At 38.6% G+C, this 17,783-nt stretch overlaps 1 protein-coding gene across 1 annotated transcript in view; it reads left to right on the plus strand.

Moving 5' to 3' along the window:
• Nucleotides 1-17,535, plus strand: part of LOC127946722 (ankyrin repeat and BTB/POZ domain-containing protein 2-like) — a 51,507-nt gene extending 33,972 nt beyond the window's left edge. Inside the window, exons 5-18 of the mRNA XM_052543450.1 lie at nucleotides 6,818-6,970; nucleotides 7,679-7,844; nucleotides 7,967-8,056; nucleotides 8,995-9,096; nucleotides 9,707-9,803; nucleotides 11,398-11,533; nucleotides 12,130-12,404; nucleotides 12,620-12,798; nucleotides 13,061-13,166; nucleotides 13,651-13,753; nucleotides 13,960-14,050; nucleotides 14,145-14,213; nucleotides 14,429-14,542; nucleotides 16,830-17,535. Coding sequence (XP_052399410.1) covers nucleotides 6,818-6,970; nucleotides 7,679-7,844; nucleotides 7,967-8,056; nucleotides 8,995-9,096; nucleotides 9,707-9,803; nucleotides 11,398-11,533; nucleotides 12,130-12,404; nucleotides 12,620-12,798; nucleotides 13,061-13,166; nucleotides 13,651-13,753; nucleotides 13,960-14,050; nucleotides 14,145-14,213; nucleotides 14,429-14,542; nucleotides 16,830-17,033 — 1,885 coding nt within the window. The 3' untranslated portion in view covers nucleotides 17,034-17,535. The remainder of the gene's footprint in view (nucleotides 1-6,817; nucleotides 6,971-7,678; nucleotides 7,845-7,966; nucleotides 8,057-8,994; nucleotides 9,097-9,706; nucleotides 9,804-11,397; nucleotides 11,534-12,129; nucleotides 12,405-12,619; nucleotides 12,799-13,060; nucleotides 13,167-13,650; nucleotides 13,754-13,959; nucleotides 14,051-14,144; nucleotides 14,214-14,428; nucleotides 14,543-16,829) is intronic.
• Nucleotides 17,536-17,783: the final 248 nt, after the last annotated feature.

Genomic DNA, 17,783 nt, shown 5'->3' on the forward strand with positions numbered 1-17,783 from the left:
GATCTTCAATTGTTCTCCTCATGTTGGGATTGTGTGTGTATATTCAGGTTGTATGTTGAGTAAGGGCAAATCTTGATATTTGGCTACAGCTGGTTTATTTGTGGAAGACCTTCAACTAACAAATTTAGGTGGAAAACAACAATGGAGCCTTACTGCCGACTCCAGGACTCCAATCATGAATCTTTCTTAACAATCGTGCCAGGAAACATTTCCAGCAATATTGCTGAGCACTTGTGTAATTGGTGGAGTAGCAGAATGGAATACAGGTGGTGCTTCAGTCCTGGCGGTAATTACAGTAAAGGCCTCAATCATTATTTAAGGTCTCCTCAACACGCCTTCTATTGCAAAGTCTATAAAACCTTTGTTTGAAATGAGACCACAATGGAACACATGCGTACTGTGTGGTCCTAACGGAGGCCTGTAAATGGAAAGGGGGTGTTACAGATCCAGTGAAATTTGGATATGTGAGCTAGAGGTTGATTTATGATGGGTATGAGTGTCCTACTGAGTGGGTGGAGAGAGAGGGAGGAAAGGGTCAGAAAGGTGAATGGGAGTGCTGGGTGGTAAGTGGTCGCACATCAAGGAGGCAGTGTAAGATGAGAGGGGTGGAAGCTACACTGACCCCAGATCAGGACAGAGAAGACAAAACACATCCTTACATACTGTAGTTCAGAGTAGATATATATATTCCCCATTCAGACATGTCCTACTGAAATAAATGAGCCAGACAAAAAAAATAAAAATTCATGCTGTTGGTTTTTGTCTGACACATCTAGTACTTACAAACATTTACATATTTTTTGTTTGAGAATTTTTTTTGTCTCATCTACTGAAAGTAAGCCAGAAAATAAAAAAAATAAATCCTGTGTCCTGTGCATTCGTAGATAGCTGCACGCATCTGTGAATCGCATCCTATGCATTTGAGAATTGTGAAACATTTCTTGTGTCAAGACCATAGACTGTATAAAAACATGGACATAGTGTCCGTGACGTCACCTATGGGTTTCAGTAGAACATTTTTGAAGCCAAAAGTAGGCGGAGCCGACTGTCACCATCTTGGCAGCTCGTCACCATGTGTCGAAAATGGGCAAAAAGGCGGGAGCTGGTTGCTGAAGCCACGCCCACCTAGCTCAACGGCGTGTCAGTAGCGGCAATCCACCTGTCACTCAAGTGCCCCAAACCTTAATTATGCAGAACCTTAAGGCTTAATATAATTTAAAAGGATGAGTTATAAAAAAATTCACCCCCCTCACAGTTGCCATGAAGGGCAAAATTAGCTATATAGACCAAAATATTTTTTTCTACCAGGCTGTAAACATGTTTTTTTTTTTGCTGCTGTAAAGTTGGCCATTTTAACAAGGGGAGTCTATGGGATTGACTCCCTTTTGCAGCCAGCGTCTAGTGGCCAGTTGACTAATTACCATTTAAGTCACTTTCGTATGGGCTTCACAAGAGAGGGCAGGAGGTTTCCACTTGGTCAAGACGTGCTGACAATCCACAAATAAGTGGACTCCACCCACCGTCTACTAAAGCCAGTCAGATAACAGCCACATTTTGCTGACCAATCATAGCATGATCTCGCTATTGCCAATCAGTTTCGCTTTAAAATCAGGGTGGTCTTGTCCTGAGATAACTTCATTTATCTGCATTAGCTCAAATAGGTACTTTAAGGACCATACAATGGGTACAGTAAAAGATGTTTAAAATTGGATTTCGTAAAACCCTCTGCTGCATTAAAGTGTGACATCTAAATGTCTCTTCGGATGCAGCTTTTGTGTTTCCTCTGCATTGCAAAGATTAATTTTGTTGATATTTATACAATTTGCTTGGTAACAGCCCAAATGTCTTATTATTCTAATTGGCTAATAAAAATTGTCATAAGAGGTAAAAGATCTGTTTAAACCTATTTTAATTTCGATCACTGCTGTGAACTGACCACCACAAAATATCAAAAACCTCATGTATCGTTAGATCCACATAGCAGCTCATATACATCACCTTGACTGAAAAACTGGGAAATGCTGTTGGCTGTTGTCTGAAGGCAGTTTAACCTATTACACAAACACAAATGTTTATTATGAGGTTGAGTTCAGTTATTTATTAGTCAGTTACGTATGGACACTTTTATTTCTTTTTTGAATAACATGACGCTTGCATAATCCAGTATAGCATTGTTCCCATAGCCGTGATTTAAAGCTCTGTTTCTCTGACACTTTCAAAGGCACGTAAAATATAATAACATGGCTTGGCATGATACACAGTCTAATGGTTTTACGAAATCCAATTTTTAACATCTTTTACTGTACCCATTGTTTGGTCCTTAAAGTACCTATTTGAGCTAATGCAGATGAATGAAGTTATCTGAGGACGAGACCACCCTGATTTTAAAGCGAAACTGATTGGCAATAGCGAGATCATACTATGATTGGTCAAGAAAAATGTGGCTATTATCTGATTGGCTGAAGTAGACGGTGGGTGGAGTCCACTTATTTGTGGATTGTCAGCACGTCTTGATGCAATAAATGTTTTACAATTCACAAATGCACAGGCTACGATTCACAAATAAATAAGTTTATAATATGTTTAATTTTTGTTCATCTCTTTACATTTAATTGTGGATCATAATCTATTTATTTGGAATTAAGCAACAATTCTGTCTCCATAGGTCTTAATCCGACAGATATGACTATTTTATATTTTTTTCCCCCGTTTGGTCATGATCTATCTCAGACATCTCATTCAAATCATGCATACAAAGTGAAAAACTGGTAAAGAAAAAAACAATGTATAGCCTGAATGCACTGTAAGTCGCTTTGGATAAAAGCGTCTGCTAAAATGCATACGTGTATGTCTTATCTTTATAATGAGTTAGAAAATCATTAGAAACGTATCCTAGTGTACTGTAAGGGGTTATGGCTAATATCTAATCAAAATATCTACAGCCAAGCGGTAAGGTAATAATTATTAAACAAGAAAAAATTAGATCGCAATTTTGAATGAGCTGTAGACTAATAAAACAATAACATGGTGTTATTTTTCTAACCAATGCCTGGTCTTTGGGGCATTAATCAACTACTGTAATGAAAGACATTTTCAAAATTTGGTGGAATGTAGTACACTATTTACACATGATTAAGGAATTCAAACAAATATACAAAATAACGCTCCCATTCAAAGTAATGCTGGGATTAATTAATCATCCTCCTCTGCCAAACCACGAGAAATTCCTGCCTTGAAACCCACAGCATTTGATATGCAGCGGTCAGAGAGTTGTCTGCCAGACACTACCATTGGTATATGACTCAGAGACATGCTTCAGCATTATATACGATTATAGCGAGGGAAACAGCCTCTCGGTAGAATCACCGTCACACATCTCTGGTGTAATCTAGTCACATTAGAGGCCTTAGCACATGTGTAAATGTCTGTGCGTGCTAGTCCGCCACATTAGCCCAAAGCGCTATACAGTTCCCACAGGCCCTGATTAGCCGTGCTTTGATGTAGGCTGAAACTGATCTCGGATTTCGGGTCGAAGGCCACGGGTTGAACTTGAGCCCTTGATTCAGAAGTGTGGGTCATTGTTGAAGCCTGACCCAAGGGCCAAACGAACAAGAGATGCAGGGACGCAGAAAGACTTTTGCTTTTCACTAGCGTAGCGCTCTGACAACAGAACAAAGGCGAGGTTGTAAAAATGTTGAAGAGCTTAAATTTCATGCTGGTTTTGTTTTTCCTTCATAAAAGAGCAGGTCAGAGGTGAGGACTACGCATCAGGAGTTACATTTGTGTGTGTCCCTGAACGTGTGGCCGGTACTTGTAACCTAGCATGCTAACAGAGCTAGTGCCATCGTTTGTTTGTTGTTTGAAAAGCTTTGAGGAATCAATAATTCCATTAAGCAATGGAAAAGAGCTGGCAGGCATAGTATCAAGTGTGTATTTAGATTTGAGTGTTGTGCATATTGCTTTTAAATGATGCTGTTAGTAGCAGCTATCAGAAGTGTCAGACATTTCAGACGGACGGTTCCCACATTTCAGAGAGAAGTCTATTTAAATAAATAAATAACAAATAAACTATTTTTATTATCATTTTATTTTGTACCCATAAAAAATAAATTGAATTGAATTGAATTTGGAGGAAAATACAAATAAATAAATAAAAATATATTGGTTGCTGCTTTCTCTTAAAACCTGGTGGACTTTAATTATAAAATAAAATAATGAAATAAAATTAAACGTTTTACTCATTTATTTATGCATGAAAGAGAGAAAAAAAGAAAAGTCCTGGTGCCCAATAATGTAAACAAATATTTATCCAATGCCTATTCATATAGTTATATGAAGTGTATGGAAAGTCCCCATAAACTTTTCCCATCTCAGACTCATTTAGTTAGTGTACGGACTGATGTCTTTTTCCACACACACACACACACACACACGTTTACAGATATACAATCAAATGATTTTATGCTCTCATAGATATCAACTCCCTCAACACCATCCACCCTCTCTTCTGAGCCACCAAAGTAAACACACTTAGCAGTCTGCAATCTATTCGTCTTGACAGTGATTTTAAGAGCCTGAGCACTTGGAAAATTCACTTGATCAATACAGTAGGCAACTAAAACTGCTCCTCTAAACTATTTTAGTGAAAGTAGTGGTTATTAAGAGTGTTTCTTGATGCCTCTTCCCTCACTTTCCCATGAAGATCTTTCCTTACACTTGGATTAAGGTTGAGTTATTTTACAACCACAAGTCAAACATGTTACTAAACCTCATTTGTTTTTATGACTGTAGGTGTTATGCAGCTCCTGGTTTGCAAAAATACCAATCTTTTAGATTTATCTTTGTTCACACAGACAGATATAATACGTTTTTAGTTTTTTTTTTGGCATGTTCTACCCAAGTCCATTGTTTGTAGTGCAAAAAAGCATGGCTTTTTCACTTTTTTACATGAAAATACTAGGGTTACTTTAGGTTAAATTGGGACATTTGTTCTTAGTCGTCTCAAAAACAGTTCCAGTTTACCTGAATTTACCCTATTTCAGATTTTTTTTTTTTACTTTCACATTTAATTTATTGTGTTACTTGCAAGTTCTTTGTAAATGTTTTTTTTATTTTACTAGCAGTTTCTGTATGAAACACCAAATTCAACACTACTTTTTGAGAGAAACACCAAATTTTATAAAAATTATTTTAGTGAACCACCAAATTTTGAGTTAAATATCACATTTGTCTCCAGATTGTGGGCGAAACACTCAATTCTTTACCAATTGTCTTAAGTAAAACACCAAAAGGTGAGTGAAATACATTTAATTAAATTAAAAAAAAAAAATTGAAATAAAAACCAAATTCTTTTAGTGAACCACTACATTTAGTTCACTATTTTTTGTGAAATACCACATTCTTTAACAAATTTTGATAGAAAAACGTATAAACCATATTTTGAGTGAAACCGCAAATTCACAACACAATGTTATTTTTCAAATTTTCAACGTGAACTTTTAACTTACTAGAATTATTACTCTGTAGAAGACAATGCTTAGTGCTATTGCACCCCTTGTGGCAGCACTGAGAATACAACATAAACTGAACAATATCCTCTCTCAAAATGTAAATGTAGCTTCTCTAAATTGAGTTTCGCCTTCAGATGTTTCACACTTGAAAGCTGACTTCAGAATTTTTATGGTCTTTTCTTTTGAGCCAAAATGGCTCCCATCAGCAGAGTTGATCTGTTTGTTGTGATTGAGCGCCTGTAAGTCTCAGGAGATTTGTTTCTCTGTTGCGCATGTCTTGTGTGTTTAATGAGCTTCACGCTCCTCTCGTTTCATCTCATTTGCATGTCTTGCCAGGCTGATAGACTCTCGGTGGGACTTCTTATGTTGTTGTTTGACGTCATTGTGTTCCTGCTGTGAATCTAGCGATCTGGGAACCCACATTTTCATTTTGGTATCATCTCTAAATCTGATGTGAAGCTCACTTTCTCTAAAGGGGATGGAAGGGGACAAGAGATGTAATGAAAAACCAGTAGTACTATTAGCTGCAGGTATCCTCATCTTCTTATCAGGGTTTTACTTAGAAAAAGATTAGATTAGGATTTGGGAAGGGGATGCTGTACCTGTATAAGTGTCTGGTGATGATACTTCACTGTTCAGGCTGACTTAGATGTTAAATACAGCTAACTGATGGGGGTGCGTCCGAACAGTTGAAGTATGCACCCATTTTTGCTACAAATAGCCTTTAATGGTGACAGTTCTGTATTCAGGTCTGTATTATCTGAAGAAAGCTATTTGTAAGCATTTCCATTCACCTCGACGGCAGTTGTTCGGCTGCCACAGGGCCTTCAGAAGTATGCATCTGTCTCAGAGTAGTTGAGATATCAACCAGCAGGGGTGAACCGGGTGAACCACTTGACCCTGGGTGAGAGTGCATGCATTTAGGGGGTTTTCACTTCAGTCCTATTTTAACTTGTTACACAACTGTGGATCTCAGCAGACTTGACTCACACACACACACACACACATTCACACTATAGACAGTCGATAATTATTTGTATATGAAAACAATAGTATTTTATAGTATAGTCAGTTTTAGCTCACTTTAGGAAACAAGTCTGGAATCTAAAAGACATTTTTTTATTACATCTTGGAAAATAAAATTCATAAATCTCAAATACCAAATCTGAAATCAATTCATGCCTTTCACTATCATCAAGAGGACAATGGACCATTGTAGTTACTTACAGCAATGAATACAATGAGAAACTGTTGCAATATTAATCCAACTGTAGATTGGAATCAAACTCGTTTTTTGCCATCCTCAGGCCATTCCTCCTCCTCCCCCCGCTGATGGAGTGGATGCGTGTGGCCATCGTTCACGCGGAGCATCGCCGCAGCTTATTGGTGGACAGCGATGATGTCAGACAGACGGCACGGCTGCTCCTGCCCGGACTGGACTGTGAGCCCAGACTGCTGAAGTAAGACCTTCACATCATACTACATATCACACAATTCATATCTGCTGGACGATAAATGAGTGAAGGAAATGCTTTGAGGATCATGAAGCATATTCAGAGAGAAGAAAAAACCGAGAGAAATACAGGGTGGGAACTTTTAAAGTCGCCAAAAACTCCCTAGAAGAAGAATGATACCGAAAAACACCTTAGAAACCACATATTAACCCCCTACTATCCACTCAGAACACCTTAACATACAACACCTTTTATGTAGCAACTACTTTTTCTTCAAAAAATGAATAAAAAATGAACCATGATTTAAAATCATGACTTTTAAGGTGTCTTGTCAAGTTCTTCAATTGTGGTGATGTTGTTTTCAGGGTATATTTTAGTGTTTCTATCACAACATTGTAAGACTAATTACATTTTTTTTTTTTTTTAAATGTCAGCAGACTTTTAAACGGCACATAAAATGTGGCAGAGCTGATTCTATCAGACATGATCTCATGCTCCTCCTTATATGTGACTTTCCATCAAACTGCATTAAAACACTGGCAAAGGCCTTCAGCAAAGCCTCAGATTTTTACTGGTCCTCAAGTGCCCAGCCTTATACTTAATGATTTGAAAACACTTCAGGAAAATACAGCACTCCACCCATGAAAGCATGGACTGAACTCCACCACCCCTTTCTCTTTCCTTCATGCGTGTTTTCTAACTCTTCTTCTGTAGGCCCGAGTGCTGCTTTAGTTCCTTCAGGCGGCTGGATGCCAAAGCCGCTACAGATAAGTTCCAGCTGGATCTGGGCTTCCGCATGCTGAACTGCGGCCGCACTGACCTGATTGGCCAGGCCATCGAGCTGCTGGGGCCAGACGGTGTCAACAGCATGGATGACCAGGTACGGTGAACTCAGAACCACAAATCAGACGTTAAGAGCAACTACACATCACTCTGTTACACTGATATCATGTTTTGGATCCAGGTGTCACACACTCTCTCTCTCTCTGTGCATCTGTGTAGGGTATGACCCCGCTTATGTACGCCTGCTCAGCTGGAGACGAGGCTTTAGTCCAAATGCTGATCGATGCTGGAGCCAATCTGGACGTAGCGGTATGGACCACCAGTTACTCTCATTCTGTCACTGTTTTTGGATGTTAAGACCTGTATATACCAAGTTCAGTGTGATTAAATGTTGATTCAATATTTACTACTACTTATAATAACAGTAAAACTGAATTTTCATGATTCGTTAGGGAAAAAAAGAAAAAGTAAATGTGAGTGTGTTTGTGGGTGGGGTTATTTTTTTAAAAAAGAGATCAAGTCTCTAAAGCAGCATTAAGTATCACTGATATACTGTTATAGTTTATATTAATGTTTTAAATATATATACTTTTTAGTTAACATTTATCATTTTATAAAAAATAAAATAAAGAAGCAAGTAGGTTTAAGGGTTTTCCCCCTCAGTTAATGTTAATTTCAAGTAACATTGATTTTTTTTTTTTGTAGTTTTTTTATTAAAGTTTTTTTTTAACTATAAAACTCTGCTCTGAACAAAAACTTTTTTTTTTCAAAAAATGTTTAGAATTTCTTATTTTAAAATTGTAAATGTTATATCTATTATATTTCTAACAGATTAATTTTTCTGCATCAAACCAAAAAAAAAAAAAAACTACCTTCACAAAACCTAAATTTTTACAGAAAAAAAGATCGAGCAGCTAAACAATTAATAATAATAATCTAGCTTGTTATTATATAGCTTTGTCCCAATTCAGAGGCTGATTCTGTTTGAATAAGCAAATTTACTTTAAAAAGTGTAATCAGAAATTTTCTTTAAAGCATCTTTAAAAATATTGTTGTCATCAGCCTGCAATAATTTTTGGGAAAGTCTGGGCTTTGACAGGAATTTAAACAGCCTTTGTCACACCGCTGTGATGCATTCAGTCTTCGAATGCAGCCTCAGATTGCATTTTTCCATGCTGTGAATGCTTTTTTGTTACATGTTTATTTAGTACTACAGCCTGTATGAAAACTGATGGTCTTGTGTTCAGGTACCCGTTTGCTCTCCCAAACACCCTTCAGTCCATCCAGACAGCCGCCACTGGGTGGCGCTCACATTCGCTGTGTTACATGGACATATATCAGTAGTGCAGGTAACAAGCTGCTTGTTTTATTGCGTGATGTATTGCTTGAATTTATACGTATACTGTTTTAGGACATTGTTTATTCTTTGAAGTGAACTTAACATCTTACGGCACTTTTTCACTGCGTGGTACGACTCGACATGGTACGGCTCAGTATGGTACAGCACGGCTCGACTCAAAAAAAAAAAAAAAATACAGGTACCAGGTACTGTACCCAGTGGGAAAAACCCCCAAAAGTGAACCATACCAAGCCGTACCATCCAGTGGAAAAGCGCCATTATAGACTATAAATCCTATATTATTTTTGCAATTTAAATATACTTACAGCTTTGGTCTGCAAATTTAAAATAAACCTTTAACTATACTTTAGGTAGAACAAATATAGTCCAAAAATACTTCGCTTGATTTTATTAAGGACTGTATATCTCTGGTAAGAACATAAAGCAAAGTATACTTGCTTATCTTTCATTTACATTAAGTATACCAATTGGAAATTTGATCAAACCTTTTTTTGTAAGTGATGTAACATTATAAAATTGTAGCCACAAAATGTATGTTTCAGCCATTAGTGGGTTTTTGTAGTTTATCTCCTAACCTACATGTATGTCTGTATCTTCAGCTTCTGTTAGACGCCGGGGCGAATGTGGAAGGAGCAGCCGTCCGTAATGGACAGGAGAGCAACGTTGAGACCCCTGTCCAGCTGGCATCCGCCGCAGGTGTGTAGCACAACCGCCTCTCTAAACCCCCATCAGCTCAGATTAAGATTAAGGTTGGTCACTCCTATCCCAAACAGGAATCCCTAAAAATATGGCCCTGTTTTGGCAGAGCAAAGCCAGACTGTACAGGTCACAAACTGTATGAGAGTTAATGGAATTGGGTCAAGAAGATGTGTTTTGCCAAAGCTCAGAGCACATGTTTGGGTTGAAACCATTAATACATGTAGAGATGTTCACCAGGAAGTTCTGCAACATTTAAAGGAGTCAAATCTTCTTTTTTTTGCACCTTTAGTATGTACCTCAGTCCATACTACATTATTTAAACTACTACCCTATTTGTCATACTTTGACTGCGTTTTAGTCTGAAGGTCTTGTCCTTGTGCCTTAATCCCTTCGAAGGGTTTACCCTGATGAAGGGATTAAGGGTGTAGGGCAGGGGCATCCAAACCCGTTTCCTTGTGGACACTGTCCTGCAGAGTTTAGCTCCAACCCCAATTAAGCACACCTGGACCAGCTAATCAGTGTCTTCAGGATCACTAGAAACCTCCAAGCAAGTGTGTTGGAGGAAACTCTGCAGGAAATTGGGGGACCAAACCAGTTCAGTTTAGAATGACCCTGGCGGCCATGATTGTCTTTTGGTGTATTTATCTCATTTGGGACACAGCGTAAATTCTTAATAGACCTTAACGAGGTTAGATGCCATATTATATTAAACATGAAAACAAAGGCTGCAAAGAAATCGCATATACTCTTGAGTAATTTGCCGTGTTGTCATTATCATGTGAGTTTCCAGCTTCAGTTGTCTCACTTCAGTGCCTTCATGGCCTTATGGGATAGTAAAGTGTCCATCATATGCACACTTCAGAATCTCATTAGAAGTACTAGGCTAGTCAGGTACGTTTTGCCTCTTTTTTTATGATTACTATGAATTCGAACATACTTCTTTTGACAAATACTGTTTTTTGACTACTATACAGTAGGGGATTATGCAAATTTAGATGCAGGCTTACTGTATTAATGGCACGCACTAAATAAAGGTTAAATTTAAAAAAAAGAAAAGTTTTTATCTACTGAAAGTTGTTTTAGAAAGACATCTTGTCATCTTTATGTTGTTAAACAACAGTACAACCTTAGAACGCACTGTACTTCTATCCCTCAAAGCCTAGTTTTCGTTCCTGTCAAAACACTGACAGACTTCACCACCCTGACTGAAGTCTATACCTCACAGGGCCATGTTTCTGAACTTCAGTAGGCATTCTTTATTGTAAATGCAGGTGTAATGCTAATATTTCATGCTTCTGTCATCAATAAATCTAAAGAAAGCAGAGTCGATTTTAGATGAGGAGGAAGTTGCGAGTTCTGAAAGTTACACTGTTTTCATAGTACATCAAGCTCTTTTATCTCGAAAGATCAAGGAAATGTGGCTTCCTTGTGACATGACCCTGCTAAGGCATTACAGTAACGATCATGAATTGCATTCTTTTCTTTTATTGTGGTTCTTTCTCATTTATTCTCCAGAGCGGAGAAATCTCACCATCTGTTTCCCCTTTTCTCCTTCTCCTCTGGTCACTCTCCTGCTTTCTCAATCTCGCAGGGAATTATGAAATGGTTAGTTTGCTGCTGCTGCGCGGTGCCGACCCCCTGCTGAGGTCCCAGGATGGTAACGCACTGACATCATCGCTCTATGAGAACATGAACTGCTTCAGTCACGCTGCCGCCCATGGCCATAGGTAATACCTCCCAATCATCCCCAGCAGCCTGGAGCAGATCACACTAACACACACACTACTCACCCCCCACAACTCAAACACAACTGCATTACCACATCAGCTATCCAACTTTATTTCTATTCATCTAGCTTTCTATCAATTTGTCTATCTTTTCCAATCATTCATTATCTATCCTGCCAGCCATCAATTTTCGTCCAGTCATTCCTCATCTATCCTGTTATATGTCCTTCTAGTCATCCATCTCTCTTTTTGTCTACTCGTTATCTATCCAACTAATCATTAATCTATATACATCCATTTAGTTCTTTATTGATCCATTTTGTCCAGTAATTCATTATCAATCCACCCAGGTATCTGGCTATCAATCCAACCAATCATGATCTATTTTTCATCAATCTGCTTTTGTAATTAATAATATTACACTCGTGTTATACCCAACTACCTATCTTCCATTCTATGCACATATCTATCTACTATATGTACCTACCTATCTACTCATCATATGTTCAAGCATTCATCTTCTATGCACCCATTAAGCTTGGTATTGACCTGCTCATCCATCTTTCACTGAACTAAAGCACATTTATGTTCTCCAGGAATGTTTTACGGAAGCTCCTCTCTCAACCTCAGAAGGCAAGAGAAGATGTGCTCTCACTGGAGGAGATCCTGGCGGAGGGTGTGGAGGCTGAGACGCGGGCGTCCGGCCGGAATGGACATTCTCTACCCCCTCGTTCATCCCCAAACCTCAGCCTGGTGTCAGAAGATGCCCTACCCAAACTGTGTAAGGCCCGAATGAAAGCTCTGCAGGAGGCATCCTTCTACAGCGCAGAGCACGGCTACCTGGATGTCACCATGGAGCTCAGATCATTGGGTAGGTTAGATGCACGACTAACCACAGAATCGTAAATAATTTACAGAGAGCATTCAGAGTGCAGTTGATAAGTAACACATTCAATGATAATTATAATAATATATATTTTTTTGTTTTATGGAATTTCTTTCTTTAATATGGTAATGAAAATCTGAGTTCCCAGAAAGCATTGAAATATTTGTAAACAGTTGTTCACATATTGACTGATTCTGCAGGAGTGCCGTGGAAGCTCCATGTGTGGCTGGAGTCGCTGCGGAGCGCTCAGCAAAAGTCCAGAGCCGGAGTCATGCTCTCCCTTCTGAGAGACTTCACCTCCATTAAAGAGGAGGATTACTGTGAGGAACTAGTCTGCGTCGGCCTTCCTCTGATGTTCAACATCCTGAAGAACAGCAAGGTAAAAAAAAAAAACTGGACATTCGTTCATTAAAAGCACATGTAACAAAAACCACAAAACAACAACAAAAAAAATCAAACTTAGACTATGAATTAAAACATGTCGGTTCATTGTGGTTTGAAATAAAAGATATCTGAAAAGGACACGATGTTCTAATATTTTTTGTTGTTGTTTTATTTTTGTACCAGAAATTCATACCTGGGTGGACAATGGCTTTAAATAACTCTGTTTAAATACCTTATGACTAATTCTTTCTCTATAGAACGAGGCGATAATCCAGCAGTTGGGCGTCATTTTTAGTCAATGTCACGGTCCTGCTCCACTTCCTTCTATCCAAGAAAAGAAGGCAGCTCTCTCTGCTCAGCTCGGTAATACACTCCATCTTACCACAGTTACATTTATGAACCTGCGGCATTTACTGAATCTTCTAGTTACCCAGCATTGATTCAAAAACAAAAACTAAAGTTTGTCAGTGATACTGTGTTCAACTACTTGGTAGTGCAGTATGGAAGACTATTTCTGCCACAGAATAAAAATAAAGGTAGATGCGACTTTTTTGTCTGAGATACTAAGATATAAACTCACATATACAGTCAAAATTGCAAGATAACTTATGTGAAAAAAGTCAAAACGTTTATTTATATTGCAATTCTGATTTTGTTTCTTGCAATTTCGAGATTTCTACATCTTACAATCAAAATTGTGAGATAAAGTGTCACTTATTGTTATTTTTCAGTGGTGGAAACGGTCTTCCATAGTGCAATTATAGTTGCAGTTCATTTTTATTTCTGTCTGTAACGGATTATTATGGGAAAATCTTGACCCTGATGTCTCCGATTCATCTTTCCGCAGACCCTCACTTCCTGAACAATCCAGAGATGTCCGATGTGACGTTCCTCCTGGAGGGCAAACCGTTCTACGCTCATGGGGTTCTGCTGCTCACAGCGTCCGACAGGTGATTCGGTTACCTTACTTACATAAAAGTAATCTCTTATCTCGTAAGGCAGGCGTTGCAGATTTGCAACAATTAAAAACTAACTACCTTATTACTCCAGATACATATTTTATGTATCTGGAGTACTAAAAACTTAATTTGAGCCTGAGAGGGTTAAAAACAAATGAACTGTTAAGAATAAAGCATGTTGTCTGCTGTGAAATCAGGTTCAGAAGTCTGCTGGCGGTGAACGGGACAGACAGCACTCAGCCTCGCAAGGAAATCGAGATCAGCAACGTCAAGTACAACATCTTCCAGGTGAGATCAGCTGAGTCCTCGTTCAGCGGGCTGAGACACAACACGGTGTTAGATGTAATCAGGAGTTTATCACTGTCTCGTCGTGTTTATACAGATGATGATGTCATACCTGTACTGCGGGGGGACGGAGTCTCTGAAGATGGACGTCCCAGAGTTACTAGAGGTAAGACAAACAAGATACAGGCCAACCCACAGAGACTGGTCACAAGGTAGATCTTGGCAGTTCATTCACAGTCACTGCCAATTGTTCATACTCTGGAACCTCTTGAGTTTACATGCAGTAATTCAGGATCTAACTTTATCTGGAGACTGAGACTCAAAAATAGAATGAATAAAATAGAAGAAATCATTGTTCACTCCTTTGTTTGCTTTCTGTAGTTAATGACAGCAGCCAGTTTGTTCCAGTTGGGGGTGCTACAGCGGCACTGTGAAATAATCTGTGCTCAGAACATTGACCTTGACAATGCTGTGAACATCTACAACACTGCGAAGGTAAACAAAAATATATAATTATGTAATATATATATACACAACTTTGAAAATCAATAAGATGCATATTTACATCAAATTATTTTATATTCTAAAATAACAAAAAACTGTGTGTGTGTATATATATATATATATACACACACACACACACACACACAGTGGGTACAGAAAGTATTCAGACCCCCTTTAATTTTTCACTCTGTTATATTGCAGCCATTTGCTAGAATCATTTAAGTTTGTTTTTTTTCCCTCAGTGTACACACAGCACCCCATATTGACTGAAAAACACAGAATTGTTGACATTTTTGAACGATATCACATGGTCTCAAGTATTCAGATCCTTTGCTCAGTAGAAGCACCCTTTTGATCTAATGCAGCCATGAAGTCTTTTGGGAAGATTCAACAAGTTTTTCACACCTGGATTTGGGGGATCTTCTGCCATTCCTTCTTGCAGATCCTCTCCAGTTCTGTCAGGTTGGATGGTAAACATTGGTGGACAGCCATTTTCAGGTCTCTAAACCCATGCTCAATTGGGTTTAAGTCAGGGCTCTGGCTGGGCCATTCAAGAACAGTCACAGAGTTGTTGTGAAGCCACTCCTTCGTTATTTTAGATGTGTGCTTAGGGTCATTCTCTTGTTGGAAGGTGAACCTTTGGCCCAGTCTGAGGTCCTGAGCACTCTGGAGAAGGTTTTCATCCAGGATATCCCTGTACTTGGCCGCATTCATCTTTCCCTCGATTGCAACCAGTCGTCCTGTCCCCGCAGCTGAAAAACACCCCCACAGCATGATGCTGCCACCACCATGCTTCACTGTTGGGACTGTATTGGACAGGTGATGAGCAGTGCCTGGTTTTCTCCACACATACCGCTTAGAATTAAGGCCAGAAAGTTCTATCTTCGTCTCATCAGACCAGAGAATCCTTTAGGTGATTTTTAGCAAACTCCATTTCGGTTTTCATGTGTCTTGCACTGAGGAGAGGCTTCTGTCGGGCCACTCTGCCGTAAAGCCCTGACTGGTGGAGGGCTACAGTGATGGTTGACTTTCTACAACTTTCTCCCATCTCCCAACTGTATCTCTGGAGCTCAGCCACAGTGATCTTTTGGTTCTTCTTTACCTCTCTCACCAAGGCTCTTCTCCCCTGATAGCTCAGTTTGGCCGGACGGCCAGCTCTAGGAAGGGTTCTGGTCATCCCAAACGTCTTATGGAGGCCAGTGTGCTGTTAGGAACCTTAGAGCAGCTGAATTTTTTTGTAACCTTGGCCAGATCTGTGTCTTGCCACAATTCTGTCTCTGAGCTCTTCAGTCAGTTCCTTTGACCTCATGATTCTCATTTGCTCTGACATACTCTGTGAGCTGTAAGGTCTTATATAGACAGGTGTGTGACTTTCCTAATCAAGTCCAATCAGTATAATCAAACACCGCTGGACTCAAATGAAGGTGTAGAAGCATCTCAAGGATGATCAGAAGAAATGGACAGCACCTGAGTTAAATATATGAGCGTCACAGCAAAGGGTCTGAATACTTTCCGTATCCACTGTATATACACAGCCACACACACACAAGAGATAAATCATTACCACCACAGGGTTTCTGTAGGTTTTATGAATATATGTATATCTGAGGGATAAAGTCGATGTTCTCTAAATGTAAATGAGTTGTATTAGCAACACTTCAAAGTTAGAAAATGTCAACACATCTGTTACTTTTTATTTATTCATTAAAATATATATATATATATATATATATGAGAGAGAGAGAGAGAGAGAGAGAGAGAGCTTTTGAAAAGCTCTGCTCCCAATCACTAGAATATTGAAATAATTATGATCACACTGCAGAAACATGATCTGTATTTCCGTCTGGTTTTCTAGTGCAAATATCTAAAGATTAGTGAATTAACACATTTCCTTCAGAAGCAAAATTGCATTTTATTTAGATCAATTTCTCACAAAACAAATCTAGAGAATTAATGATTAAAACAAGAACAAATATTGGTCAATAAGACAACATTTCAAATGGGAAACTAGTTCATACACTGGTGACATTCTCGTTCTCGTTTTAAGCATAAACTCATATTTTGTTCAAGACTTCCTATCTTCAGTTTGCATCTCAAGAAAATGGATCTTGATTTAAGGATGTTTAGATGTTTTCACTTTGCTCCAAATTTAAGACCTTTTTAAGGCCTTAATTTATTTGAGCAAACTAAGACTTAAGACTCAAAAACCCCTGTAGCAAAGTGTCTGTCTCTGGTAACGGAGTGCATTATTAGATTGCGTATGTGTGATTTTGTCCAGGCTCATGGAGCGGTGGAGCTCAGTACATACTGTGAAGGTTACTTCCTGCAGAACATGGCAGGTCTGTTGGAGAGGGAATCCTTCCGGACGCTGATACTGGGGTCCGGGACACGGAGCGGCTCTGGAAAAGACTCCCTTCTGGAAGAGCTGGAGGCAACATTAACACGCAGACTACGCTCGCTGCTAGTGACTTCTCGTGTGTGAAAGGAAAAGAGAGGAATATATAGAAGGAAATACACAATAAAAGACATGAAGGTGTAGATGTTAAGACAAAAGAGAGACTGAGGAACTATCAAAAGGAAATGCTCTTGAAACAAAGAAAGAAACAGATGGATAGACTGACGGAAGTTTCATGAATTCTACGAATCATATATCGGACGCAAGCTTTGGGAGCTTGTGAAACATGACATCAAACGCTGCAGTGTTTGTGTGGCTAAAGCTATCAGAACTAAAGTATGTGTGTTAAATTGTGGACAACAGTTTCCCACACGTAAACTCGATGCCATTTTGTACAGAGTTTGGGTAAAGTGGGAGGCTAGAGCATATCTTTTTTTTTAAATCCATAATTGTTTTATTTTAAACTATTATAGATGAATCTTGTAATGGAGGAAGACAGGGACATTTTCTATTTAAAATGTGAGATTATTTAAGTTGCCATTTTATCTTGCTTCATGCCAAGCAAATAAAGTTATATATAAGCTAAAAACCGTGTGCTTCAAATGATTTCCAAACAGCAACAGAAGACCTTTCTCAAACAAGTTGACATTCCATCAGTTTCTAAAAAGAAATATTTTTTGCACAACACTGGTGCAATCTACCTACAAAATATTTAAAATATGGTACTGTGTGAATTATTATTATTATTATTTTTTTAGCAGAATTAACCGCAGAAAAAGGAGATTTGATGTTTTTCAAATCTTTAAAAATGAGACTCTGCTGCCACCTTCTGGTAAT

The sequence above is a fragment of the Carassius gibelio genome, chromosome A25, assembly GCF_023724105.1.
Source record: "Carassius gibelio isolate Cgi1373 ecotype wild population from Czech Republic chromosome A25, carGib1.2-hapl.c, whole genome shotgun sequence".
NCBI classification, from domain to species: domain Eukaryota; kingdom Metazoa; phylum Chordata; class Actinopteri; order Cypriniformes; family Cyprinidae; genus Carassius; species Carassius gibelio.